General features: G+C 34.0%; 1 protein-coding gene across 1 annotated transcript; it reads right to left on the bottom strand.

Moving 5' to 3' along the window:
* Positions 1-3,371: 3,371 nt before the first annotated feature.
* On the bottom strand, positions 3,372-23,073 carry LOC121384350 (condensin complex subunit 2-like). Its single transcript, XM_041514707.1, has 16 exons — positions 22,841-23,073; positions 22,112-22,190; positions 21,027-21,113; positions 20,252-20,384; positions 19,295-19,356; positions 16,955-17,026; positions 16,194-16,386; positions 15,211-15,284; positions 13,872-14,010; positions 12,391-12,487; positions 11,723-12,086; positions 10,353-10,451; positions 9,263-9,448; positions 6,408-6,512; positions 5,061-5,258; positions 3,372-4,052 (listed from the first exon to the last, which is right to left on the bottom strand). The coding sequence occupies exons 1-16, from the start codon at positions 23,071-23,073 to the stop codon at positions 3,996-3,998; spliced, it is 2,178 nt and encodes a 725-aa protein (XP_041370641.1). The 3' UTR covers positions 3,372-3,995.
* Between the last annotated feature and the right edge of the window lie 1,897 nt (positions 23,074-24,970).

The following is a 24,970-nucleotide window of genomic DNA, read 5'->3' as shown; positions in this document are numbered from 1 at the left end:
GATATCGTAAAACCATTGTAGGTTATGGCATTTACGTAGTAACATTATAGCCTACGAAGGTTTTATGATACCGTAGTGCTAAGATAGCTTCAAAAATCTGTAGCCAGGAGGTTACCACATGTCAAGAAGCTCGAGAACGGCACTTCGTTCTCCACATATCTTTTCAAATAAAAGCTAGATTCTGATTGACTGTGTTTTCATACAGTTAAAAATTACACACAGATGTATCAGTACAAGGAGAACAGTGATATAAATTAATATCAGCATATTTGAGAAGGGGGGGGGGGGGGGGGGCGGGCGAGACGTAGCCCAGTGGTAAAGTGTTCGCTTGATGCACGGTCGATTTGGGATCAATCCCCGTTGGTGGGCCCATTGGGCTATTTCATGTTCCAGCCAGTCACCACGACTTGTATACCAAAGGCCATGGATATAGGCTATCCTGTCTGTGGGATGTTGCATATAAAAGATCCCTTACTACTAATGGAAAAATATAGCAGGTTTCTTTTCTAAGACTATATGTCAGAATTACAAAATGTTTGACACTCAATAGCTGACGATTAATAAATCAATGTGCTCCAAACTTTAATTTTGAAAGGATTATAATAGGAATTGTAAACTTCATAAATCTGAGATAACCTATAGGTTACCCAGGCACATAATTTATAGTATTACATGGGTTACCAAGCACTATGCTTATTCTTGCCTGCTTATGGCTTAACTGGATATAAATACAATAACAAACATCAAAGTTAATGGAACTGGTTAACAATGTGCATTATTACTGCACTATTTTTACACAGATTAAATCTGGGTAGAATCTTCACTGCAATTTAACATGGGTTACTGGTCTAAAAGTCAAGGAAAATGAACAAAACCTGAGATTACCAATACTCTCTCAATTCACTGTAGAGTTACAATAGACATGGTTTATTCTGTAAGGTTAAAAACCAGTGGAGTAGGGCTAACAAATTCAGTTCAGTTAAAAATGAATAACAAAAACAAATCAAGACGCTCTCACATCGATTCAGAATGGAAGAGTGGTGAATGTATACATTATCAAGACTAGCTCACTGCCTCTCCAACTGGGAATTATAAAAAAAAAAAGTGGCAACTATTATTTTATTTTGGTGAAATATTTTAATGTAATAGTTGAAATGTTTTTAGAAAATAACTGGATTTCTGCAAATTTATAGATTAATAGATAATTCATAGTTTTCTGCTCATACAGAGTTAGTCCCAATTATTGTGTGTTGCCAAACTTGAAAAACCTTTCAAATGTATATGGTACTTTTCAAGTGAAACTATCTTCCAAGACTGTAAATGGGCAAGTATGTGGACTGAGAGAAAATCCCAGATTTTGCCATTGCAACATGTGGTGAATCCACATTGATTTAACAAAAACATCACGTCACATGCAAACCACACACATGTGTAAGCAGCTTAAGAATGCAGCCAAAATCACCTTTCCATTCTACAACACTTAAAAACATAAATAATTTTCAAGACTAAAATTTTTAATTTCATTTCCCTAATATAGTAGTGATAAACAAAAATGTGTATTTTTGCTTAATATACATACAGAAAATAAGAAACAAACATTTACTTATTAAATTTCATATTTAAAACAGACGTCTGGATATTATCAACAATCTCTTTAGGGTATTATTTATAATACCAGTTTTAATAAAATAAATTATATTTTGCATTCATAATATTTAATTTTAAGTTATATTAATAATTTTACAATAACAACAGAAGTCCAAAATTCCCTTCCTGTTCTAAATAACATTTAGTTTACTTAATATACATTTATTTACAATTAATGCTGAACAAAGAATTTAGAGTTTGACTATACATCTGTAAACACAAATTTTAATGTACTACAGGGCATGTTGTAAGTCTTGTTTATACTTATTTTCATGCTTATATCTAATGTTCAAGCACGCTGTCCTGGGCACACACCTCAGCTACCTGGGTTGTCTGTCCAGGACAGTGGTTAATTGTTAGTGGTTAGTGAGTGAGAAATCGGTGTAGTGGCCTTACACCTATGCACTGAGTTGCTAAGTCTAGGAAGAATATTCCTTTTAAAGTAAAAGCCACGTCTCCCCATCTCACAAGTGCATACTATTGCAAAATACAAACACAACTACCATTTCAGTACACTTGAGCATTTTCATTATACACGTATCATCATTAGTACAATGTATAACTTTAGAGTTCAGGCCTGGTGCTTATAAAACTTTTAGAGTCTAGACACGAGACTCTAATAGAGTCTGAGACACTAATGTCATGACAACGCCATACAAATTGTATACGAGTGACATCATTAGAGATTGAGGACAGGCCCAAAAGCAGGTTGGTCTCATAATGGCGAATTGTGTATTTTCATGTGACCTATATTACAGTTAAAAGCCAATTTAAATTAAACAGGTGCCTATTTCACAAAACATCGTAAGTTTATGTCTGCGACTACAAGTTACACCAGACATACATTTACAAGTGTTTGGCATCTATTTCATGAAGAAATTTACATCATTACAGCAGATGGAGCATTTTATGGACTAATGAAAATGAAATGTGTGTACTTTTAACTGTATTTGTTGTACTATAATAGTAATAAAAATTGTGGTTTATGTTTACGTGCAAAACTAGGCTTATGATGTTTTGTGAAATTGGGCCCTGTAGTGCATCATCACATGAAGAAACGTAAAATGGATGATGTATTCCAAATGCTAAAAATATTTAAAATGGACTCGAGATAGTAGCTTTGAGTAAAAACTGTTGAACAAACCTGTACAACTGGTCACCTGTCTACTCAGGCAATATTGTTCACTTAAAGATCCTAAGGACTATTCCAAAATTGATCACATGGGAGAGTGAGAGACACAATATTGTATGTATACTCACCACCCATAAAATACAATTTTATTTGTACAATGTATGTAGTGAGGGAAATGATGCGACAGACTTCTTATATATAAAATAATTACTACAGAGTCACTGTAACATGTTTTCAGCTAAAATATGTCTTTTTTAACAATTAAAATTACATGTACAGTCAAATTTGTAGAGGTCTATTTTCCAGATTATAACCAGTTATTTGGAAACTTGGTTCAGTGTTGACATTTTCTGATAATACGTCAATATGTACAAATCAATTGTGAAGTAAAACCTACTTCGAGCCACTTCAGGATGGCTAAAAATGCATTGGATATACAATATTGATATTTTTAAAATGATATTTCAGGAAAGAAAATGGAACTAATATGCAATTTTAATCATTAAAAAGGCTCTATTTGCCAGAGTGCACCACAACTGGTATGTGCTATCCTGTCTATGGAACGGTGCATATAAAAGATCCCTTGCTACTAATGGAAAATGTAGCAGGTTTCCTCTCTGACTATATGTCAAAATTACCAAATGTTTGACATCGAATTCCTGATGATTAATAAATCAATGTGCTCTAGCGGTGTCGTTAAACAAATTATACTTACTATTTGCCAAAAAGATGTAACTAAGTCTACAAACTCAGGAATTTCCATTTAAAAATTTGTAGGACTTTCAGTTAGAATAAAGTTTATGAATACTGCTCACTGAAACTGATAAAAAAATTAATTCTATACATTACTAAGAGACCACAAAAATGTACAACTGAATACTTTGAGTTAAATACTTGAGCTACAGTAAAATGATGGACTAATCTAAAATGTATTTTATGTACAGATGAGATGTTCATCATGAATGCTACAGACCAGACCCAAGTTCAGCCAGTCATATTTCGCTAACGTTTGCAAACTATTTTGACTGGTTCTCAAAGTGGTAATTCTGTTTACTGTGTAGCGTAAAAAAAACCCAAACAAACCCAGTCTAGTTAATGTTAGCGACAAGCGGTTGACAGAACTTGCCCCAGACTGGTGTCTCTACACCGACACACACTATAAATAGTACGAGAGACAATAAAACAAACACTGTGCCAGTTCACAGAATAGCAGCTGCTAAACGTCCTGGGAGATTATCAGGTCTTGCATGTCTGTATCAAGGATTTTCAAGCACTGCAAAAAAACACACAAGAAAAACAAACAATTATACCTGGGTTTTTTAATACAAATAAAACAGTTCTAGGTTAGAAAAATCTTCTTTTATTTAAAACCTACCCAAAAATCCATTAAACAAAGGAATTTTTATTTTATTTAATGACACCTGAATACATTTTAAATTACAGTACAGAAACATACTGTCTAACATATGTTTATTTTGGTCAAGAGAGGAAAAGGAAACCTACAGCCGCAACAAATTTTTTTTTTTTACAAAACAAAGCAGCAAGAGATCTTTCATATGTATTTTTTGAAAGGCAGGGCAGTACATACCATGTCCTTTGGTGTACCAATAATGGGGCACTGGTTGAGTCCATCAAGGGAAATCGATCCTGTGATCCATCACACATTAGGTGAGGGCTCAACCACTGAGTTACCTCCCACCCCCATTTAAACACAGGGCAAAGAAAAGAAATATTTTCTTCAACATTTTCTAAACATAATTGCAACATAGACTAGAAAATGCAAGAAGAAACCCACTTCCCCACATTATTTTACCGATTAGCAGCATGTGTATTTTTAATAAGCTCTTTCTATGAAAAGGACAGCATATACCATGTGTTTTGATGTATTAGTCAGTCTATACATGACTTAACCTGTGCATTGCTAACTTAACCAACTGCTAATTTTTATACAAAGTGGCTACAACATTTAGTCTTTGGCTAATAAAATTTTCCTTAAAACCCCCAGACATTTTAATAATTTTAAGGAAACCTATGTATTTGAAACCTGGCTATACCAGAAGTTGATCCAGTGTGATCTCTGGGACATCTCATTGACGCGAGTGCTCTACCACTGATCTACATCCCACTAACATTTTTAAAATGACACCACTAGAGCACATTGATTATAGGTAGTTGATCATTGGTTACTGGGATCGACCCCATACCGACCGCGCATCAAGCGAGCGCCTTACCACTGGTCTACACCCCCTCCCACTGAAGAAGACTAAAGCAACAGTGTTACCTTTTCATTAGCCAAGTGAAGAAGACAGACGAAGGCGATGGGAACACTGAGATTTTTCACTGCACTCTCCGAGATATGGCTTGGAAGACTCTCCAGCATTTTGTTAAACGACCACTGCTCGGACATTGATTTCTCCTTCATCGACAACTCTTCAAGTCCCTTAGAAATATCCACTTCTGTCTGTTCTGCATCGTTATTCTGGAAAACAATCATTTTTGTTGCACGGTGATTACAATTAACAGTGTCACACGATCTTTCCATGACCCTAGTCATTATGCAGTGTAAAGCTTTCTTAGCATTCAGTTACACATTGCTTACATCTTTATTGAAGGAAAGAAGTGTTTTATTTAACGACGCACTCAACACATTTTACCAGTACCTACCAGCCTGTAGACGATTGGCCTGCCACGCCGCCACCGAGGCCGGTCCTTTATTGAAGGATCAATTTGGGAAAAGCCAGTGTGTTTCTGGTTTTTGGACATTCATTGCTCAAATTTAGCAACTCTCTATTAGTTTTAAAAAACCCAACTTCATGTGTTTATACCTGTACTATTTATTTTTTCTTTATTACATACCTATTCAATCTTACTATAGTAATAAAGACATTTTAAAACAGTGTGATAAATTTATTTTGTATCGCACATGTGTAATATGAACCGGAACTTTTAAATGGGGAATTCTCTTTTTCTTTTCACTGCAGTTAGCGCCTTTTATCTACTGACGTCATATATGATTTACAAATGACGTCATATCGTATTTGAAACATTACACAAGGCTGCCACAGAGTATGATTCTTAATGTTAAATGAATCCATGAAAGGAGTTTTGATCATAGATTTAACAAAGTGTTGTTATGACGTTAAATTAAAAACCGTTTTTGTAAAACCTAAAAGAAGGTATGTAATAAATACAGAACTTCACACATGTTGTTTTCGCTTCCTATTTATTGCCCTCGTTTATTTTGCGAAAGAACATACCACTCTACCGCTACGTGGTCTCGTGGTATATATTCTTGCGCAAAATAAACTCGTGGCATAAACAGGAAGCGAAAACAATGTATGTGAAGTTCTGTATATTTATTATATTTAAAACAAAAATCTTAACATTTCCAGATAGCACCACTGACACTTTTCTCTCTTATTTGTAATAAGTTAGTCGGTATTTTATTTAATTTGTTTAGTCTAATTTTGTTAAATATATAGTATTAACAAAATTAAATAAAATACTGACCACTTCCCTACTCAGATAATAGGCTGGGTAAAAGGAAGCTAAAAATGTAAATGAAAACAAAATTAAATGTTAATTACATGTAATTTTTAATTGAACACAAATTAATGTATATACTTACTTTCTGTGTTGCTGAAACAGTTAGAATGTTCCACATAGCAGCCTTTAGTTTTCTAACATCAAGTTTCTTTGCTGTTTTTGCATAGGCAATATCAATTTTGGCAACCTGTGTAAAAAAAATAAAAATAACCATAAATAATAATTTAAAGACAAGTTTTTAAATGTACACACAAATGCAATACATAACTGGATATAGTCAAATTAAATAGTTAGAACCCATTTGTCACTCATAAATTAAAGGTATGCAACCAGCATCCCAATGAATGATCATTTACATGAAATTTCATGAGGGAAAAAACCCTACTCTTACCAGATAAGCTAGACATCTTTTTATATGCACATCCCATAAACATAACATACCCCGGTATGTAAAATACTTAATTTTTGCATGGAATTTATTTTTATGTAAAAAAAATTGTGAATATAAATTCCATGCAAAATTAAAGGCTGAAGAAAATTGGACATTAAAAAAAAAAAAAAAAAAAAAAAAAAAAAAAAAAAAAAAAAATATATATATATATATCAGGGGTGGGGAAAAATAAAATTGTCAATCGGTCCCACGTTGACGTCATCACTACCGGGGAGAGGGGGGCGTAGAGGGAAAAGAAGGAAGGAATACAAATAAAAATTATAAAATCATTTAAACGGTGATATTTGCCAAATAGTGTTCTAAAAACAAAATCATAGTGGCACTTGTATATTTTTATCTTGAATCATGAACGCGAAACGATAAACATCAAAACATGAAAGAAAAACAAAAGGTCATTGTTTTGATCACATCAGCGAAAAAAAAAATATTTCTCACTATATTATTTTACATAATGGAATAAATAATATAAAAAATTAAATTGTCAATTGGAATAAATGTTATGCATTTTAACTCCCATATATGTATAAAAAGTACCAGTATTCAGTAGTCCTGAAAATTAATAAAAAACAATAACACTGTTGGAGCGTTTTACAACTTGAGCTGGCACACGTTTAGACAAAGCAATTAATAACGTTATCGCCGATTGGATGACATTTGACCTCTCCTGGCTCTAAAGATAGCCGGTTTAGCTATTCCAGCTCGCTCCCAATTTAAAAAAAAGAAGAGGTGTAAACCTTTTTTTTAATTTTAAAGTCCTTTATAATTATTTGATACACTACATTGAACAGTCAACAAGAAACACATTTATGGATTATTTCAGTATATTTTATGCTATTTCAAGCAGTTTGTATTTCACAAAAGCCTCTTGCCTTGACACTCGACCCGACATAGCTCCGTACACAGGCGTTGACATGTGTTGATTGTGACCAGTTGCAAACTATGGGTCCTTTGTTTTAATTGGAGTGTAATACCTTGGTAGCTTTCTCACCAAGAATGATGTTATTGTTAACGTCTGTTTTATCTCGTGACCAGCACAGCAGCTTTGACAAATGTCTAGCCTAGTGGCAATAGATTGATTGTAGGTCCGACTTATGGCAGACTTTAAAATCACAGACGTCAGAAACACCAGTCAGTTTGACCACTAAATATTTATTTATTATTATTTTAAATCATGCACAAGATGCCAATGTTTGGGCAGGCCTATCCAATTGGCGGATAGGAATTTGTTCCTATAATAGAAACGGACAGGTGCTTCGGACTGACAAGAATGACAAAAGTGGGACCGGCAAATGCACATTTTTCTCGGAGATCGAGAATCGGTCCCAGACTTGGAAAAAAAGGGCTTTTCCTCACCCCTGATATATATATATATATATATATATATATATATATATATATATATATACACACACACATATAATTATTATAGTCTTGTTCAATCAGACTCGAGACTGTTAGGTTTCCACTACACAGGGCTAGTAGTAACAATGCAACACTTAAAACTTTATATCAAGAAACGATATGTAAGACAATTTATTACATACCTGTTCAATCTTACTATACTAATACAAACATCAAATCCGTGCAATAAAATAATCTGTATTAGCACATGTGCAATCCGGACCGGAACTTTTATACGGGGAATCCCCTTTTTGTTTTTACTGCAGTTAGCGCCTGACGTCATATATGATTTACAAATGACGTCACATCGTATTTGAAACATTACACAAGGCTGCCCCAGAGTATGATTCTTAACGTTAAGTACATCCATGAAAGGAGTTTTGATCATAGATTTAACAAAGTGTTGTTATGACGTTAAATTAAAAACCGTTTTTGTAAAACATAAAAGAAGGTATGTAATAAATACAGAACTTCACATACGTTGTTTTTGCTTCCTATTTATTGCACTCGTTTATTTTGCGAAAGAACATACCACTCTACCGCTACGCGGTCTCGTGGTGTATATTCTTGCGCAAAATAAACTCGTGCAATAAATAGGAAGCGAAAACAACGTATGTGAAGTTCTGTGAATATATATTACATAAGTCATAAATGCTGGTGATGAAATTAAAAACGTACGTAAACATCACAGTATGTTAAAATGTGAAAGTGAAAAAAATCAGGGTTAGGCTTGTACAGCAACACTATATTCATAGTTCATATTGGGCCTTCACACTAAAGGTTTTGCCTGTTGGTCAATCATAAACCATACTGAATAAATATAAATATTGCTTAAATCAAACTTGCGCTAGCATTGCACTTTCAAATTCCATTTTGTTTTCGGGTTCAGTTTTTATAACAAGTTTGAGGATCACGAAAAAGCATGCAGGGTAGTGAAAGCACCTTGAGTAAGTTTACAGTATTTTGTAAACAACAAACATCAAAATTATTAACATCAGTACCGGTACTTCTTTTCTTTTTATTGGGGGAGGGATGGGAGATTTGACAAAAATTTTTTTTTTTACAGAAAATGATTGCATATATACCTTATACGGCTGAGCCAGTAGCTTGTCACCACAAAGAACTGTCCCGTCTGCGGCCATGCCATCAAACTGCAGGTTTGGTTCCGTGACGTTCTGTGACGAAGCTTCACTGCAGTTTCCAGAGTCGGCCCCGAAGTTAAAGTCAAACTCATTGCTGTTGTTGTCAGCATCATCGTCATCATCATTCACCTGAAGATTATGAGAATAAAATAGTTTATAAGGTATATTCTGTTCAGTATCGCAAGTTTCAGACATCGCTATGCAATTTTAAAACATTAAACAATAGTGGCTAATCAATTTTCAATTTACTAGAAATATCACTAATCAAGATTCTAAAAAGAAACTTTTCCCTTGTTTATATTACCATTAAAAAAACACAAATAAGATCCTCTTATGTAACGCAACAGATCATTTGAGTCGGTCAATCATTCAGTTTTTTATTTCTTTTGTATTTTTAAATATATTCATATACCGATATATTTAAGTTTAAAAAAAACAAAAAAACATACAGTGTTTAAGTCCCCATGGCACTTAATACCAATGCCAGTTATTTAAATTGACCTCTGATCAGAGAAAAGAAACAAAGAGGCCCATGGGCCTATATGGTCACCTGAGTAAATTGTTGACACCGGATACCATACTTAAGGAGTGCACAACAAATATTTTCCAGAGGGGTCAAAATGACCAAATTCATGATTTTGTTTGTGAATGGGTCATGGAATCTTCCTACCAAATTTAGCTGGAAGCGGCCATAGAAAATTAGTTGTGAAGGAATTGCAGTTTAAATGTAATTTCTCTATACAACTCTCCCTAGGCACAAACCCAAAATTAATTAAATTCAGAACTTTGATAAACCTTGGAGTGTTCTATAATGACCAAATTCACAAAATTATTTCTCTATCTTCCAACCAAGGCTTGACATTTATGGAAGAGATTTCTTTTTAATTGACTTAGTTTTTCCTCCTTTTGGGCACTGTCCCTCAGGCCTATAGGGGAGGGGGGGGGGGGGGGTCAGGGGGGGTCAGAATGTACAAGTTTGTTTCTCCACGGGTCAAGAGAGTTTGTGATTTTTTCTTTCCATTACAGTACTTACTAAATCAGCACAGAAGTTTTCTCTGTCATTTGTATTATCATAGTCATAGTTCGTAATTTGATCATCGAGGCCAACTCCTTCCAAACTCTGTCGCTTGATCTAAAAATGTATGACATGAATATTAAGATGAGAATATAACAAAACATGTTTCAAGGTGAAGTTTGGATTTTTTTTCTTCTGATTTATATATATATATTTTTTTTTTTAATTTGTGGAGTGTGGGATGTTTTAACATTCAAAAGAGTAAATAAAGTAAAAGAAATGATAATATATATCAAGCACTATCCAAAATACACACATAAACAAAACCAGCTGTGTTAATGTCTTATTAATGTATTAAAGATAAGACACACAACATATGCACGAATGGATGAACAGACTGAGGAAAAAAAACCTATATTATTGTCCACTGGTCTGAATTAGCCAGTTTTTGCAATGGACTAGACAAATATGACAAAGGGTCCACCGAGGGGATTTGATCCTTTATCCAAAGCACCTCAGGCAAGCACTCTATCGACTGATCTAGATCTTGTCCCTCAACCGTAAAAACCAGACACACATACATGCACAAATAACTACTACAAAACCAAACACAAAGACATATGCACACACAAATGTGCATAACATAGAAGCATTTTTATTCATTTAACTGTACCAGTGTAATGCATACAATGGTGGGGCGGGACGTAGCCCAGTTGTAAAACGCTCGCTTGACGTGTGGTCGGTTTGGTATCAATCCTCGTCGGTGGGCCCATTGAGCTATTTCTCGTTCCAGCCAGTGCAACACAACTGGTATATCAAAGGCCGTGGTATGTGCTCTCCTGTCTGTGGGATGGTGCATATAAAAGATCCCTTGCTACTAATGGAAAAATGTAGCGGGTTTCCTCTCTAAGACTACATGTAAAAATTACCAAATGTTTTACATCCAATAGCCGATGATTAATAAATCAATGTGCTCTAGTGGTGTCATTAAACAAAACAAACTTTTTGGGGGGCATACAATGGTGGACTTTCATGCTTAACATGTATACCACAAACTGACACCTGGAGGTTGATTTGTTATTCGAACTGGGGTGTTGTCAAACATTCTATCCCACATACATACTTGAGCCTCCACTAGTCTAAAATATTGGACTCCAACGCTGAACATGGATGCCATTGTATTGCATTCCACACAATCGACTTTTGTTTTCCCTTCCTGTCTCATAGCCCTATAATGTAACCGGCGGCAAGCAAATGGCAAAGTGACGTCAAAAATATAATTAAATGAGAGTGCTCTTCATTGCACGGGTACTCGAGTTCTGTCAACGGATTCAAGTGTTTCTAGACTCGGCCCGTGCCCTAGTACTCGAGGAGACCCTAATACGTACCATAATCTTCGGCTGGCAGAATAACTTGAAGAGCTTGTCCATGTCGTAGTGAAGATCTTTCGGCAGAGTAGTCTGGTCTTTGCTGTACCCGTTCAATGTCCTCTTCGTTAATATTGTCGTCTTGGACTTCTTGAAATACTTCAAATCAAAATCCACCGTTTCATCATATTCAATTCGAAACGTCGGTTTCTTAACTTTGGATTTCTGACTCTTGTTAACACTCTTAAATCGGGAATCTTTTGAGACGGTCCCTATCCTCCAATGAGCTGGTCCTGCCCACGTTTGAAGCAGTGCTTTGTTGAAGTACGAATAGTCCGAAGGCTCGGAAGCCAAAATCTGAAGCAATGAACCTGTGCTGCCATGTCTAAAAAAAAAAAAAAGAGAGAAAAAAAAAAGTAAAATTTAAAAAGCAGTAAGGCATAAAAAGAAAGGAAAGGAATGTATGTTTAACAATGCTTCCGTACATTTTAAACAGGAATTATTTTACAAACTTAAATTTTACTCTTTTATCAACATCAAATACCATGAAATATTTGGATATGAATTGTATTTGTGAGCAAACGTTATCATGAACTGATGCCCCCTTAATATGACTTTTGTCAAAATTAATCCACAAGTATCATGGTTAACTGGTACAAAAAAAAAGTTGGTTTTTCATAAAACCTTACGTGAGATCTTTGAATGCTGAGTGCATCAACTGAGCTGTCCTGCTGTCACCCACAATATTGGATTCCAGAGCATTATCATCGTAAACGGCATCATCGTCTAAAAATCAAATATATATATATATTTCTCACATCACTGCTTCACCATATACATTTGTTTATTTAAAGGTTGAAATATACACTATTCCGAAAATATTCAGTTATAAAACGGAATGGTAAATCAAATCTTCCAGTATCCCATCATGAAAGTTGCAATGAAACACGGCCTAGCAAATTTCACATGTGGCTATTCCATCTTCGCTTGATGGGCTCCTACACTATTCAGATTTTTTTTCAAATGAAAGAACTTTATTGAACAAAATTAGACTGACACACACTTGCTTGATCGTTACGCTGTTTTACGTAGTGTAACATAATAAGGAAACTGGTTAGGCGAGCAGCACTGTATATGCCAACAGTTATAATTATGGGATATTACATTCTCCAAAGGAATAGTGTTGGAATAGTGATAAAAAAAAAAAAACACTTAAATTTCGACCATTGTTATTGGTTATTAAAAATCTTAGATATGGAGAAGACCTTTAAGACAGTTGTGACCATAAACAGGCTACCAATGACACTTCCAAAGATTTTAGCCAATGGTTAGCTGTTACGACATTTGGATCAGGCTAATGTAACAGAGAATATTTTATGGGATATTACATTCTCTGAAGGTAGTACTAAATCAAATAACTTCCGGCTGGGTCAAAGTTCGAGGTGCACCCAACTTTTGATAGAGAAGTGAACACCACAAGTCCTGTGATTGGTTATAAATGTGAGTGTGTTGGTTGTAAAAAATAATAGTTTCATCTGTGTAAAAACAATATGAAATTTTATTTCATCAAGTACCAATGTGTCAAGTAGCCTTGTGCTTGAAACACGTATGGGGTACCTGTAAAAAAAAGTACTCGAATTTTGTGCGGAACTAGGGTAGTCATAGACGCTACCCGTTATCTCAGAAACGAGCAGCTTGACCCCCAATTTTTCCCGATTCACTTTAAGTGTGAGGGGTGGTAGTATTCATATCTGTGGCGTTTATGTCGATTGATACACTGCAGGTAGGAGTTTTAGTCACATATGTTACAAATGTCATCTATGGGATTTGATTTGGTAGTATACACCCTGAAGGAATAGTGTTTCTTACGGAATAGTCATAAAAACCCCCCACTAAATTTCCACCCCTGTTATTGGTTATTAGAAGTTTTAGATATGAAGAAGACTTTTAAGAAAGTTGTTAACATAAACAGGCTACCATGACACAACAAAAGATTTTAGCCAATGGTTAGCTGTTACGACATTTGGCTCAGGCTAATGTAACAGAGAAAATGCACTATGTTGAGAGGTCGGATTACAGCATGAAAAGACAAACCCATGAAATGATGTGGAGAAACTGCACCAGTCTGAGGTCAGAATAATTATTTGAAAATAAATAAATCTGTTATTACCTGGATTGTCACCATCGCTAAGATTTTCGGCCAACTCAGACTGGACATCGAGAAATTCATCTTCAACTTGTGGAATAGGTTCAGGCTCGGCATTCATGTCGAAGATAAACTCTGGCTGGCTTTTTGCACTAGGAGTCACCTGGATTCAATTTATAACAGTAAAAACATCAATAAAACTTAAGGTGTCATCCTATATTTTAGTCTCTTACTTTGTAATCATACACAGATTTTACTGACAGGACTGTTATCTTTCTGGTCATCTGAAATTAACTGGTTTGTGTTAAGAGAATTTGCAACGCATTTTCTAAAAATGCATTAGATTATTAAATCAAAATGTTACAGGAAAAACTAAACTAAAACTAAGAAATATTCACTAAACTAATAATTCAGGCAGTAAATCCTCAGCAGTGATATTTTGCCTCTTCCCATTTGCACACAAAGGCAGAGATACAGAGAAATTAATTAAGCATTTCTGAAATAGCAAAGGATACTGATTTAACCTTTAATGAAAATGTACGTTTTATTTTATTTATCCATAGAAAGGCTTTCCCATCTAGATGTTCTGGCAGCCTTAGAAAGAAAGAAATGTTTTATTTAACGACGCACTCAATACATTTTATTTACGGTTATATGGCATCAGACATATGGTTAAGGACCACACAGATATTGAGAAAGGAAACCCGATGTCGCCACTTCATGAGCTACTCTTTTCAGTTAGCAGCAAGGGATCTTTTATATACACCATCCCACAGACAGGACAGAACATACCACAACTTTTGTTACACCAGTTGTGGAGCACTGGTTGGAACGAGAAATAGCCCGATGGGTTGGCAGCCTTAGAGGCTGTATTGTATCGATAGTGGCTGCAGTTACCTCTTGATCGAATCGGGACTAATCAGGGAATAAAAACAAGGATTGAGACTGTTATCCAGGTATGTGACGTTTTGGACGTGTCTTTAAGAGATTACAATGAACATTTTCTGACCGAAATGGTCAATTATACCTGATTTTAGAACTTTTCAGATCCATAGTTATTTTGGTTCTCAATTTGTCTCAAATACAGTACTGATAAAACACGGAATATTGCTATCAATATTTGTGTCATTTTTAGTCAATAGGCTCGTCTTTCAGAAAACATTTCAAAACATTTATCACATTTCAGACTGGACAAGAGAAAGAACATTTTGTTAGACATTCATGGATAGAAAAAACGTGGGACATGGGTTCTTAATTAAGTTCTCTGTGTATTTTTGTCCCACAAGCTTAGGGTGGTTTACAAACAGAACTGACTATAAGTAAATATGATGTATTTAAAATATATAAACTGAAATATACTAACATCGTCCTTGAACTTGAACTCGGAAAACGCTGGACAGATATGTCGCTTATCAAAGTCTGCTTTTTGAAGAAGTTCTTTAATGAAAAAATACATGAATCACAGATTCATCAGGCAAATATATTTGTTGTACCATATTATAGTATTGTAAATAATGTTAAATAAAGTTTGCATTTCAATATTACTGTAAAACTGTACAGGAAGTCCTTTAATGAAAATATAAAGAATCATAAAACAGAAAAATATATTGATTTTTTAAAATTAATTTCATTAACACTGTAAAATTGTAAAGAAATTCTGCATTTAAGATGTTTTTTCTTCTATATTGAAAAAAAAAAGTTTCAAAAATAGATTACTCCTACCGTAGCAATTGTATACAAGTAGGTTGTATTTGGTAAACATTGTGTACTAGTAGGTTGTATTTGGTATACATTGTGTACTAGTAAGTTGTATTTGGTAAACATTGTGTACAAGTAGGTTGTATTTGGTAAACATTGTGTACTAGTAGGTTGTATTTGGTAAACATTGTGTACAAGTAGGTTGTATTTGGTAAACATTGTGTACAAATAGGTTGTATTGGTAAACATTGTGTACAAATAGGTTGTATTTGGTAAACATTGTGTAGGTTGTATTTGGTAAACATTGTGTACAAGTAGGTTGTATTTGGTAAACATTGTGTACAAGTAGGTTGTATTTGGTAAACATTGTGTACAAGTAGGTTGTATTTGGTACACAGTTGTTTTTAGACTTCCAGACTTACCACTCATTGTGACATTTGGTGTACACTGTTAGAGAAGAAACAGAACGAAGTATATTTGCTGCACTTTCTCACAAGCCAAACTGCAGACACCATGGCCCATTTTCCACGAGTATATTTTTTTGACGCAACATTATCACAGTGACTCTGGTGTAATCTAAAGCCCTGTAACCCAACACACCTCAAGCCCTGAACTCTCAACACTTAAATTACAGTAATGATGCAGTACCTTTTATTTCCGCAACATCGGATATGGGTTTTCTTTCCTCTTGCTTCTGAGAATCGTGGTCCACCGAAATGAGAGCCGATGAATCTAGCACCAGCTGTTGCGAGTCGTCAAAACAGCGCAGGTTGTTGAGCAGCAAGCCACTAGTCCCAACCTCGTCAAACGCTGCCGACATTACGTGGAACATAGGGTCAACCTATACAGAAATGCAGGGAAATAAATTAAGGTGATATTTAGTGGTGTAACTTTAGTAACAGCACAATGCATTGTCAGTAATAGTACAGTGAAACCCCTCTAAACCAGACACCCTCAGGACCAAGTAAAATGTCTGGTTTTCAGAGGTATCCAGTTTAGAGAGGTTAAGTTCTGTACTGATTTTTAAAAAAAGGATCGTGAAAAATGTCCAGTTTTGGGAGAAGTCCGGTTTACAGAGGGTCCGATTTTCAGAGGTTTCACTGTACAAGACTAAATGTACTTGTCTAAAGTTATATTGAATTTAACTGGTTTCCCCAGCAATGAGAGCTACTGTTGTAATGGTTTCTTCCGATTTTTAAACAACATGATCCAAGTAGCACAAAGGCAGATTTAAAATATTTATAAATATTTTTATATAGACCAAGTGAAGTATGCGTGACACTACTATCTGAGTGACTGAATAAATATACCTACACCTCCCTATAAAAAAAACAAAAAAAACACCTGCACGGATTTGGACGATTCAGAAAAAATGGCTTTAACCATTATCCAACATAAGCTCAACATACCTCAAATTCCAGATCAAACTTGTTGACATTGATATTTTTCAACTTTGTCTCAACAGTATGACTTTTCTTTGCCTGAAAAGTTGTAAAAAATAGTAAAGGGTTTTCATAAAACAAACAAAAAATTACTGAGCGATGTGACAATATATTAAAATATTCTTCATTTGTAATAACATATAACACAACGATCACAACCAGATATTTTTTCATCACAACTTGAAGATGTGGGTAAAGACTTAGATTTTTCCCCCAATAACCATAAATGCTTTCAATAACTTTTTTCTGTGGATGTTGAGATGGGCTATAAAATGTGTCCATTCAAGACAAACTTGTTCTGTAAAGTTTATGTTCTACGTTGTGTTAAAGGGACAGACCCTAGTTTCAGCCCATGAAAATGCACACTACATTTAGTTAATCTACAAACATGTAACGCATTTGCATAAAGTTACAACTGAGTGAAACATGAGTCTGTGACTTTGAAATGGTCAAATACCTTCTAAAAATAGACTAAAACTCAACTCCATAACTGTTACTTCTCAGACACACGTGCATTTTTAAAAATATGAGAAACATCAGGATGACCAAACACACTTCGAATGTACGGAAAAATAGAGGATTCATCACAAGTATTTTTAAAGATGTAAAATATCAACTTCGTCTAGTTAATCGGTATATGTCTCGGCAGAGCCTCGACAAATACCGATTAACATAGACTCGGTTGATATTTTCCATCTTTAAAAATACTTGTGATGAATCCTCTATTTATCTAACATTTAATTGAAATCTAATACAAATTACAAGTTATTTGCTTACTCTATGATTCCGTGACCATGTTTGTTGTATTTAAGACTAGGGATGTGTCAACATGATGTCACTAATAGGCCACATGCCAATATAAAATACTTAACAATAAACCTTTTTATAATATATTAGCTAGCATATCCAGTGTAATCAAAGTATGTGATCTTTTTCGGATCACATACTTTCAGAATTTGATAACTTTGCAAATTAGATGTTAATTAATAGCAGTCACGGCACTACGTTTATTGACATTTAAGCAAATGTACTATGGTAACACTCCATAATTGATGTATACATTCATAGTCTAGTATTAAAAAACATTTCAAAAGCAAACATACAGTGAAAACTGTCCAGCATTCAGACAACAAAAAATGTTAAGTACTAGTTTATTTTTAAGTAAGGATATCCAAAATGATGCCATTCAAATTTGATATCATTTCCATTCAAAATATCACCATGTCACATATTCTTACATCATTTGAATATCTAGTAATAGCGGACTGGAATTAAAGCTGAGTGTACAGTTTAAAAAACATGTTATATTAAGCTTGAGATTATATGATAAAGAGATTATTACCCTTGTGTGTTTCGGTATCATAAATATAATATACATGTATTAGGAATAAAATAATGTATTATGCTTGGCAGAGGCTTGCATAATACAATTTTTATTCCTAATATATAATATTGACGATACCGTAAAACACTGGTAATAACCTCTATGTATTTCAAAGTGACACAAGTATCAAAGAAGTTTACATAAATAATACTATAAACATAGTCAATGATAAAACATATATATTAACATACATTCTATTCCTAAAATGTGTACAATTTGTATTTTTATAAGAATTGAACACAATAATTTTTCAGCTTATGCAAGTATGAACCAAAAAAAAATATGCACACTTTTGTATGACTCCTCTGAAGAGAATTATGCGAAGTGCACTTTGGTTTTCGGTTCTTACTTGCATCAACGAAAATATAATTGTGGTTAATTCTTAATTATCTGCATGAACTTTCTTTAGATTATGATAATAAAAAAAATTAAAAAAAAATGTTTTATTTAACGACGCACTCAACACATTTTATTTACGGTTATATGGCGTCAGACATATGGTTAAGGACCACACAGATTTTCAGAGGAAACCCGCTGTCGCCACTACATGGGCTACTCTTCCGATTGGCAGCAAGGGATCTTTTATTTGCGTTTCCCACAGGCAGGATAGCACAAACCATGGCCTTTGTTGAACCAGTTATGGATTACTGGTCGGTGCAAGTGGTTTACACCTACCCATTGAGCCTTGCGGAGCACTCACTCAGGGTTTGGAGTCGATATCTGGATTAAAAATCCCATGCCTCGACTGGGATCCGAACCCAGTACCTACCAGCCTGTAGACCGATGGCCTGCCACGACGCCACCGAGGCCGGTATTATGATAATACTGACATTGTTAATTTCACAACCCCATAGAAAGGTCCTATAGACATATGTGACTTGTTTTGAACTAATATGTATATGGATAAAAAATTATAATAAAACCTTTCTTTTTTTCTTTTGTCCTTCTTCCTGCTCAACATTTTCAACATCAGCCTCTGTATCATCTGTTTAATCCCAGAGATTAAAATCATCAATAGAGTTAAACAAATTAACAACAAAAGAGTTAAAAATCAAATATTTCAAGGACTGACAACTAGAGCTGGCTTTGTTCTTTATCTGTGAAATTGAAATCAGTGCACTCTTTGACATTTATTTCTTTTTTGTCGTTTTTTAAATGTAAATTTCTTTGGGAATGAAAAGCTATGTACTATGTATAAAGAAAATTGATTTCTTTTTATTATTTTTCTTAAACATTAAAACTTGTTTTTCTAAAATTCATGATTTTGGGCAGTTTTTGTCAGCCGTCCAAATATGATCATGTCATAGCTCATTTCGTTGTTATAACAATCTTAATAGTAATTATAATATTGCTATTTTTCCAGCTCGTTAACAAATTTATATTAGAAAAATAATTAAATGTCTCACCTACAATAAGTGTTTTTAGTGCAATGTGATGAAAATCCATAGGTGCAACTATAAACCAAGTTTCATTGACCTAGAACTTATAGTTTGTGAGGAACTGATCTAAACATGAATCTTTAACACCACTGTCAAAAAAGTAATTCCTACATGTCTATCACTATATCTTTACTTCGAAAAGGTGAGATAAAAATCATATTACAACATATATGCGTATTCTAATAACAATAATGATAATAACAATAATAATGATCCAAGAAAACTTAATTAAACTGACAGATGTAAAATTCAGCATTGCTTTGGGACGGTTTTCTATACTGAATATAAAAATTTTTAATTTTAAATTTATTTTTGGGTGTTTAAAAAAATAAAAGTTTTGCTGTCTAACTTTATGTTAAAAGAGATTTGACACAAAACATTTAAATAATTAGTTTAGAAATTGAGCATTCTTCCATTAATTTACTGTAACTACTAACATACCATTTTGAGATGAATTCTTTGATTTGTCCGAGCCACGACCAAGTCCAGATAAAACTTTGTAGGTTTCGGCATGAATGAAATCAACACGACCTGCATAAATTTTGGCACTGGCATCCAGAGTGGAACTAGCAACCTAAAATATTAACACATACACAGTTAAAATAAATAAAATAAATGTAGCATTAAAAATTAGCTGCTATCGAGATTGGAGATGACAATTTAAAATATTTAAATAAAAAATAATAATAAATACTAACATTAAAATATTAAAGTTGAGCAATAAAGTTCAAATAAATTTCAAGCACTTTGTTCTGGGTATATAATTCAACCTGTCCTGAATACATATTTCATCTGTCTATACTTTTTGTCTTAAGATGTTAATGGTTAGAAAAATTGGAATCTACCAATTAGCAACAAGAAATATTATATTTCATAAGTATTCTTTTTAAAAGCAGTAAAAAAAAAAATTTGGCTTGATTTTTTTTTTTACTTGATTTTTATTTTTATGTCTAATTATGGTTCAAGCAAACTGTCGTGGGCAAACACTTTAAGTATCTGGGCTGTTTGTCAAGGACATAGATCAATAATTGTTAGTGGTAGTAGTCTTTCACTTATACACTGGATCACTAAAACTCAACCCAATACCTTTCACACTTTAGGCCGATGACTCAACCACACCACCAAGCTCAGTAAACATGTTCTCAAACAGAACTTTTTGTTGTTTCAAATATGTTACTATAAGTAAAATGCTATAGTAATACAACAACTGATTTACCTGAAAGTTTTCCAGTTCCTTCTTTTTGAGCAATTCAGACATATAATCAATGAGATGAAGTCCAAAAGCATTTTTTGCATTGATTTTCTACAATATAAAAAAACAACAAAGAACATTTATAAGTAAGAAAGCAACCATTGATGTTGGCAATGCTAAATAATACATTTATATGACAGAGACGGTGTGAGAGATTAAATGTGTAGAGAGAGAGAGAGAGAGAGAGAGAGAGAGCGCAGAGAGAGAGACAGAGAGAGAGAGAGGGTGGAAAACAGTGTTTGTGGGGGATGGTGAATTGGTGTATACATGTAGGCAATCAGCAATGTCGTGGAGATTGTCGCAGAGTTTTTCATTCTCCGCTGCATAGTTTTTTCTGGTGCAGAGTGGCCTAATCCAAAAGAAAAAAACTATACCGATTTACTTGGGTTTGAAGGGAGGGCATTCGGTCTTGGTGACAGATTTTCTAATATTTTTAATTGTATATCGCATTAAATATATTCTGAAATTTTGATGTAATATAATTAAAAGATCAAGATCAAGATTGAACTGGCACGTCACTGCGGACGGACTACGCTGTATATATAAATTGTCACCCCCTTACAACTCCACTGTTCTTGATCGTGCACATGTCATTCACGTGTTAACTGTTATGTCACTTTCAGTCAATGAATACTGACCAGTATAAATGAATCTTAGAGCATATTGGCAAACGAAACAAAAAAAAACCTCATCATTCAGATTTACTTACAATCCAGAGTTGCAAACATGTTAACGATAAAACTGCCGTGGACATTATTTTCCCAAGGTCATTTTCTTAATTGCTGGGGTTATGTAATAGATAAAGTTTGTTTTAGTAGTGACAAGAAAAAGAAAGGCGAGAGAGAGAGAGAGAGAGAGAGAGAGAGAGAGAGAGAGAGAGAGAGAGAGAGAGAGAGAGAGAGAGAGAGAGAGAGAGAGAGAGAGAGAGAAAATAGAGAGAGAGAGAGAAAAAAAAGAGAGAGAAACACAGAAAAACACAGAGGGGGTGACACAGAATATATAGAGGTGTTGCTAGTGCTATATGTAAATGTGATTAACGCTGTACTTACGTTTTCTGCCGAGAGTTTGATGCAGTTCGTATAATGCTCTGCCAGCTGCAGACTGTTCAGTCCATTAAGAGGTGTCACTCTGAGATAAGAGAAAACATCACTCACTTAGTTAAGGAGTTACATAGTGGAATGCCATTCCTGTTCAAGCTAGAACATTATAATTAAGTGTTCTTTTTTCACTTTCCTTTGTAAATATATATATATATGTGTGTGTACTTGTAGTTTACACAGTCCTTCACATCAAAGAATTGTTTTTCATGGTTTAACTTTCAGCACATCTCCAGCTGGATATATTATTTGAAAAGCTACTGCATTAACCCCAGCCATCCTCAGTGTTTTAATGCTAGTTAGTATAATTATATTGCTTCAGTAATTGTTCAATGTGTGCTTTTAAAAACTTTTTCGTGTCCATATGTTTAAGTTTCACTCAAGATCTATTCTGTGTAATGCAAATCACTGGCCTGGAATTTACGAGGTAAAGCGATTTATCATTCACCTGGGACCTAATTCACTAAACTCTCGTAACTTTGCGATATCGCAGTGTAATGCAAAAATACTTGCAAAGAGGATGCTTTGTTGTCTAGTGGAGCCTAAGAGACCTTTATGAATTAGGCCCCTGGTATTTTCAAATGTGAAGGACTGCTTTACATGTACTTGCATTTTATTACCTCTTTTGCTGTTTTGCAATATTGAACTAGTACAAACAGGCTTAACTGATTGTCATATTACCTGTCTGATGGAGAACTTGGACTGCCAAGATTTTTCCTTTGCAAATCCAAGACACGTGATCGCCTTCTCTCTTTTCTTTCTTTCTCATCGTCATGAACTGAATTTAGCAAGGTAATAGGACTCCGTAATCCAACATGGCGACTTGTAGTTGGTGAGATAAATTTTTGAGAAGGATGTTGTCGCCCAACAGGCGTATTTGTGATTGGTGACAAGACATCTCGTCTTGTTGGCATTATGATCAATCTGAAAAACAATTAAAAACAAAGAAATTTATAAGAAATACCTATTTGATTGGTTCCCAAAGTGGTAATTCAGTTTACTGTGTAGTGTAAAAATAAGTCTAGAGAGAATGCAAGCAGTTGACTGAACTTACGCCTGATCTTCAGCAAATATAGTCAGGCATATTAGTAATGTTAAAAAAAAATTCAAATAGCAATTTTGCATTGGAATTTTTCAAGAGTTCTTAAAACGGAAACTTCATGCACCCAGTTTATTGTAATTTGTAAAGAGATACAACGTGACGTCATTGGAATACTGAGGTTATTCAAATTCAAAATTAGCTATATTAATATTTACTACAATGCTTCCCCACATTAAAATAAAAACTGGTCTACTTACTATGACCCCTGTCAAAATAGTTACGAGAGCAGACAACGCAGTTTACATACATGTCAGTATGTTTTTATTTTTAATAATTTTTAGACAAAATAATAAATTTAAGGTTAAAAGATGCAAGAAAAAAAAAGTACCTTTCATCAAATATATCATATTTTAAAAATTACTATTAGATATGTTAGCATGGGACTCTGGTGATTCGAGGTACTTGATAATTGTATTAGTATATTTTAAAAGTGCTTTGTCATTTTATTATAATTATTAGTTGAAAAAACTTTTTAATTGTTACTTGAACAAACAATGCAGAAAAATCTACATATTTGATGCAATCAGAAGTACACATGTGCTTACAAACAGCCTACCCCTGCTCACTGAACGAAAAAAACGTAACGCTATTGAGTCGTGTTATTTACTATTTTCAAGTACAGAAGCGCAAAACATCATAAGAACAAAGTATATAGCTGCAACTTGCTTGATTGAATTTACATCTTGAAGAAATAAATAAAAAAAGGAACTGTTTTTATTTATTTTTTAATTATTGATTTAAGTCATCAGATTGCTGCATTGTGTTTAAAATATTACTTGCAAGACAAGGTGGGACAAACTTCTTTTTGGGTTTTTTTAAGTAGATTTGGTTATTTATAATTGTATTTTTTATCTAAATATTGTTTAAATATTTATTCAAATATAATACTCACTATATACATATTGTAGTAATAGCCATATTTGTAATGTAAAACTGTATTGATCTACCGTACATCCTTAGTTTACGTTTTCCGATTTTAGTGCCCATATTTGCTTGCATGGAAAAACTATTGACCTGGGACCTCACATTTTTACTGACATCACTCACAGGTAAAAATAAACATGCACATGCAGACAACACTTTGATATATATTTTGGGCATGATCGCCATAAATTAAGAAAACTACAATAGTTTTAATTGGCATACAGGTCATGTGCTTTTGACCTATTTTGGTTCATGTGTAGAAAAACTAATTTTTAATATAAAATGTAACAAAGAATTGGATATACTTTTTAAAAATTAGCTACTTGACTGTCTACACAAGTTACTGAGACTCGGAACGTAAACAAACTGTAGGTGGCGTATTACTTTAAAATGGGGGGGAAATCCCAAATGGCACGAATTAAAGGGACAGTCAACTCAAACAAAAGCTGTATGTGTTGGAAAGACCACCAACACATACTGACACTTTAACAAGTGAAAAGCGTGTAATTTTAGAGTTGATAAAAAACCATGATTATTCCTGCTAACTGGGGGCAGCCATTTTGTTTCATTTTTGTGGCGTCTGGTGCTATAGTTTTTGTCGAAGTGACGGCAGCTCCAACCAACTCCTGTATGCACAGTCTAAACAAATGCTCTAATTTACGACAACGCGCTTCGCTTTCATCAACGTGACTTGTAAAAACAACATACTTTGCCTTGATAGTATAATAAACTATTTAACTAAATATATTTCATTTTCCATGAATAGAACGAAATGGAGTTATAGT

This window comes from Gigantopelta aegis, chromosome 10 (genome assembly GCF_016097555.1).
Source record: "Gigantopelta aegis isolate Gae_Host chromosome 10, Gae_host_genome, whole genome shotgun sequence".
NCBI lineage: Eukaryota > Metazoa > Mollusca > Gastropoda > Neomphalida > Peltospiridae > Gigantopelta > Gigantopelta aegis.
The sequence above is the reverse complement of the archived record's forward strand: the minus strand, read 5'-3'. Positions and strand labels throughout refer to the sequence as shown.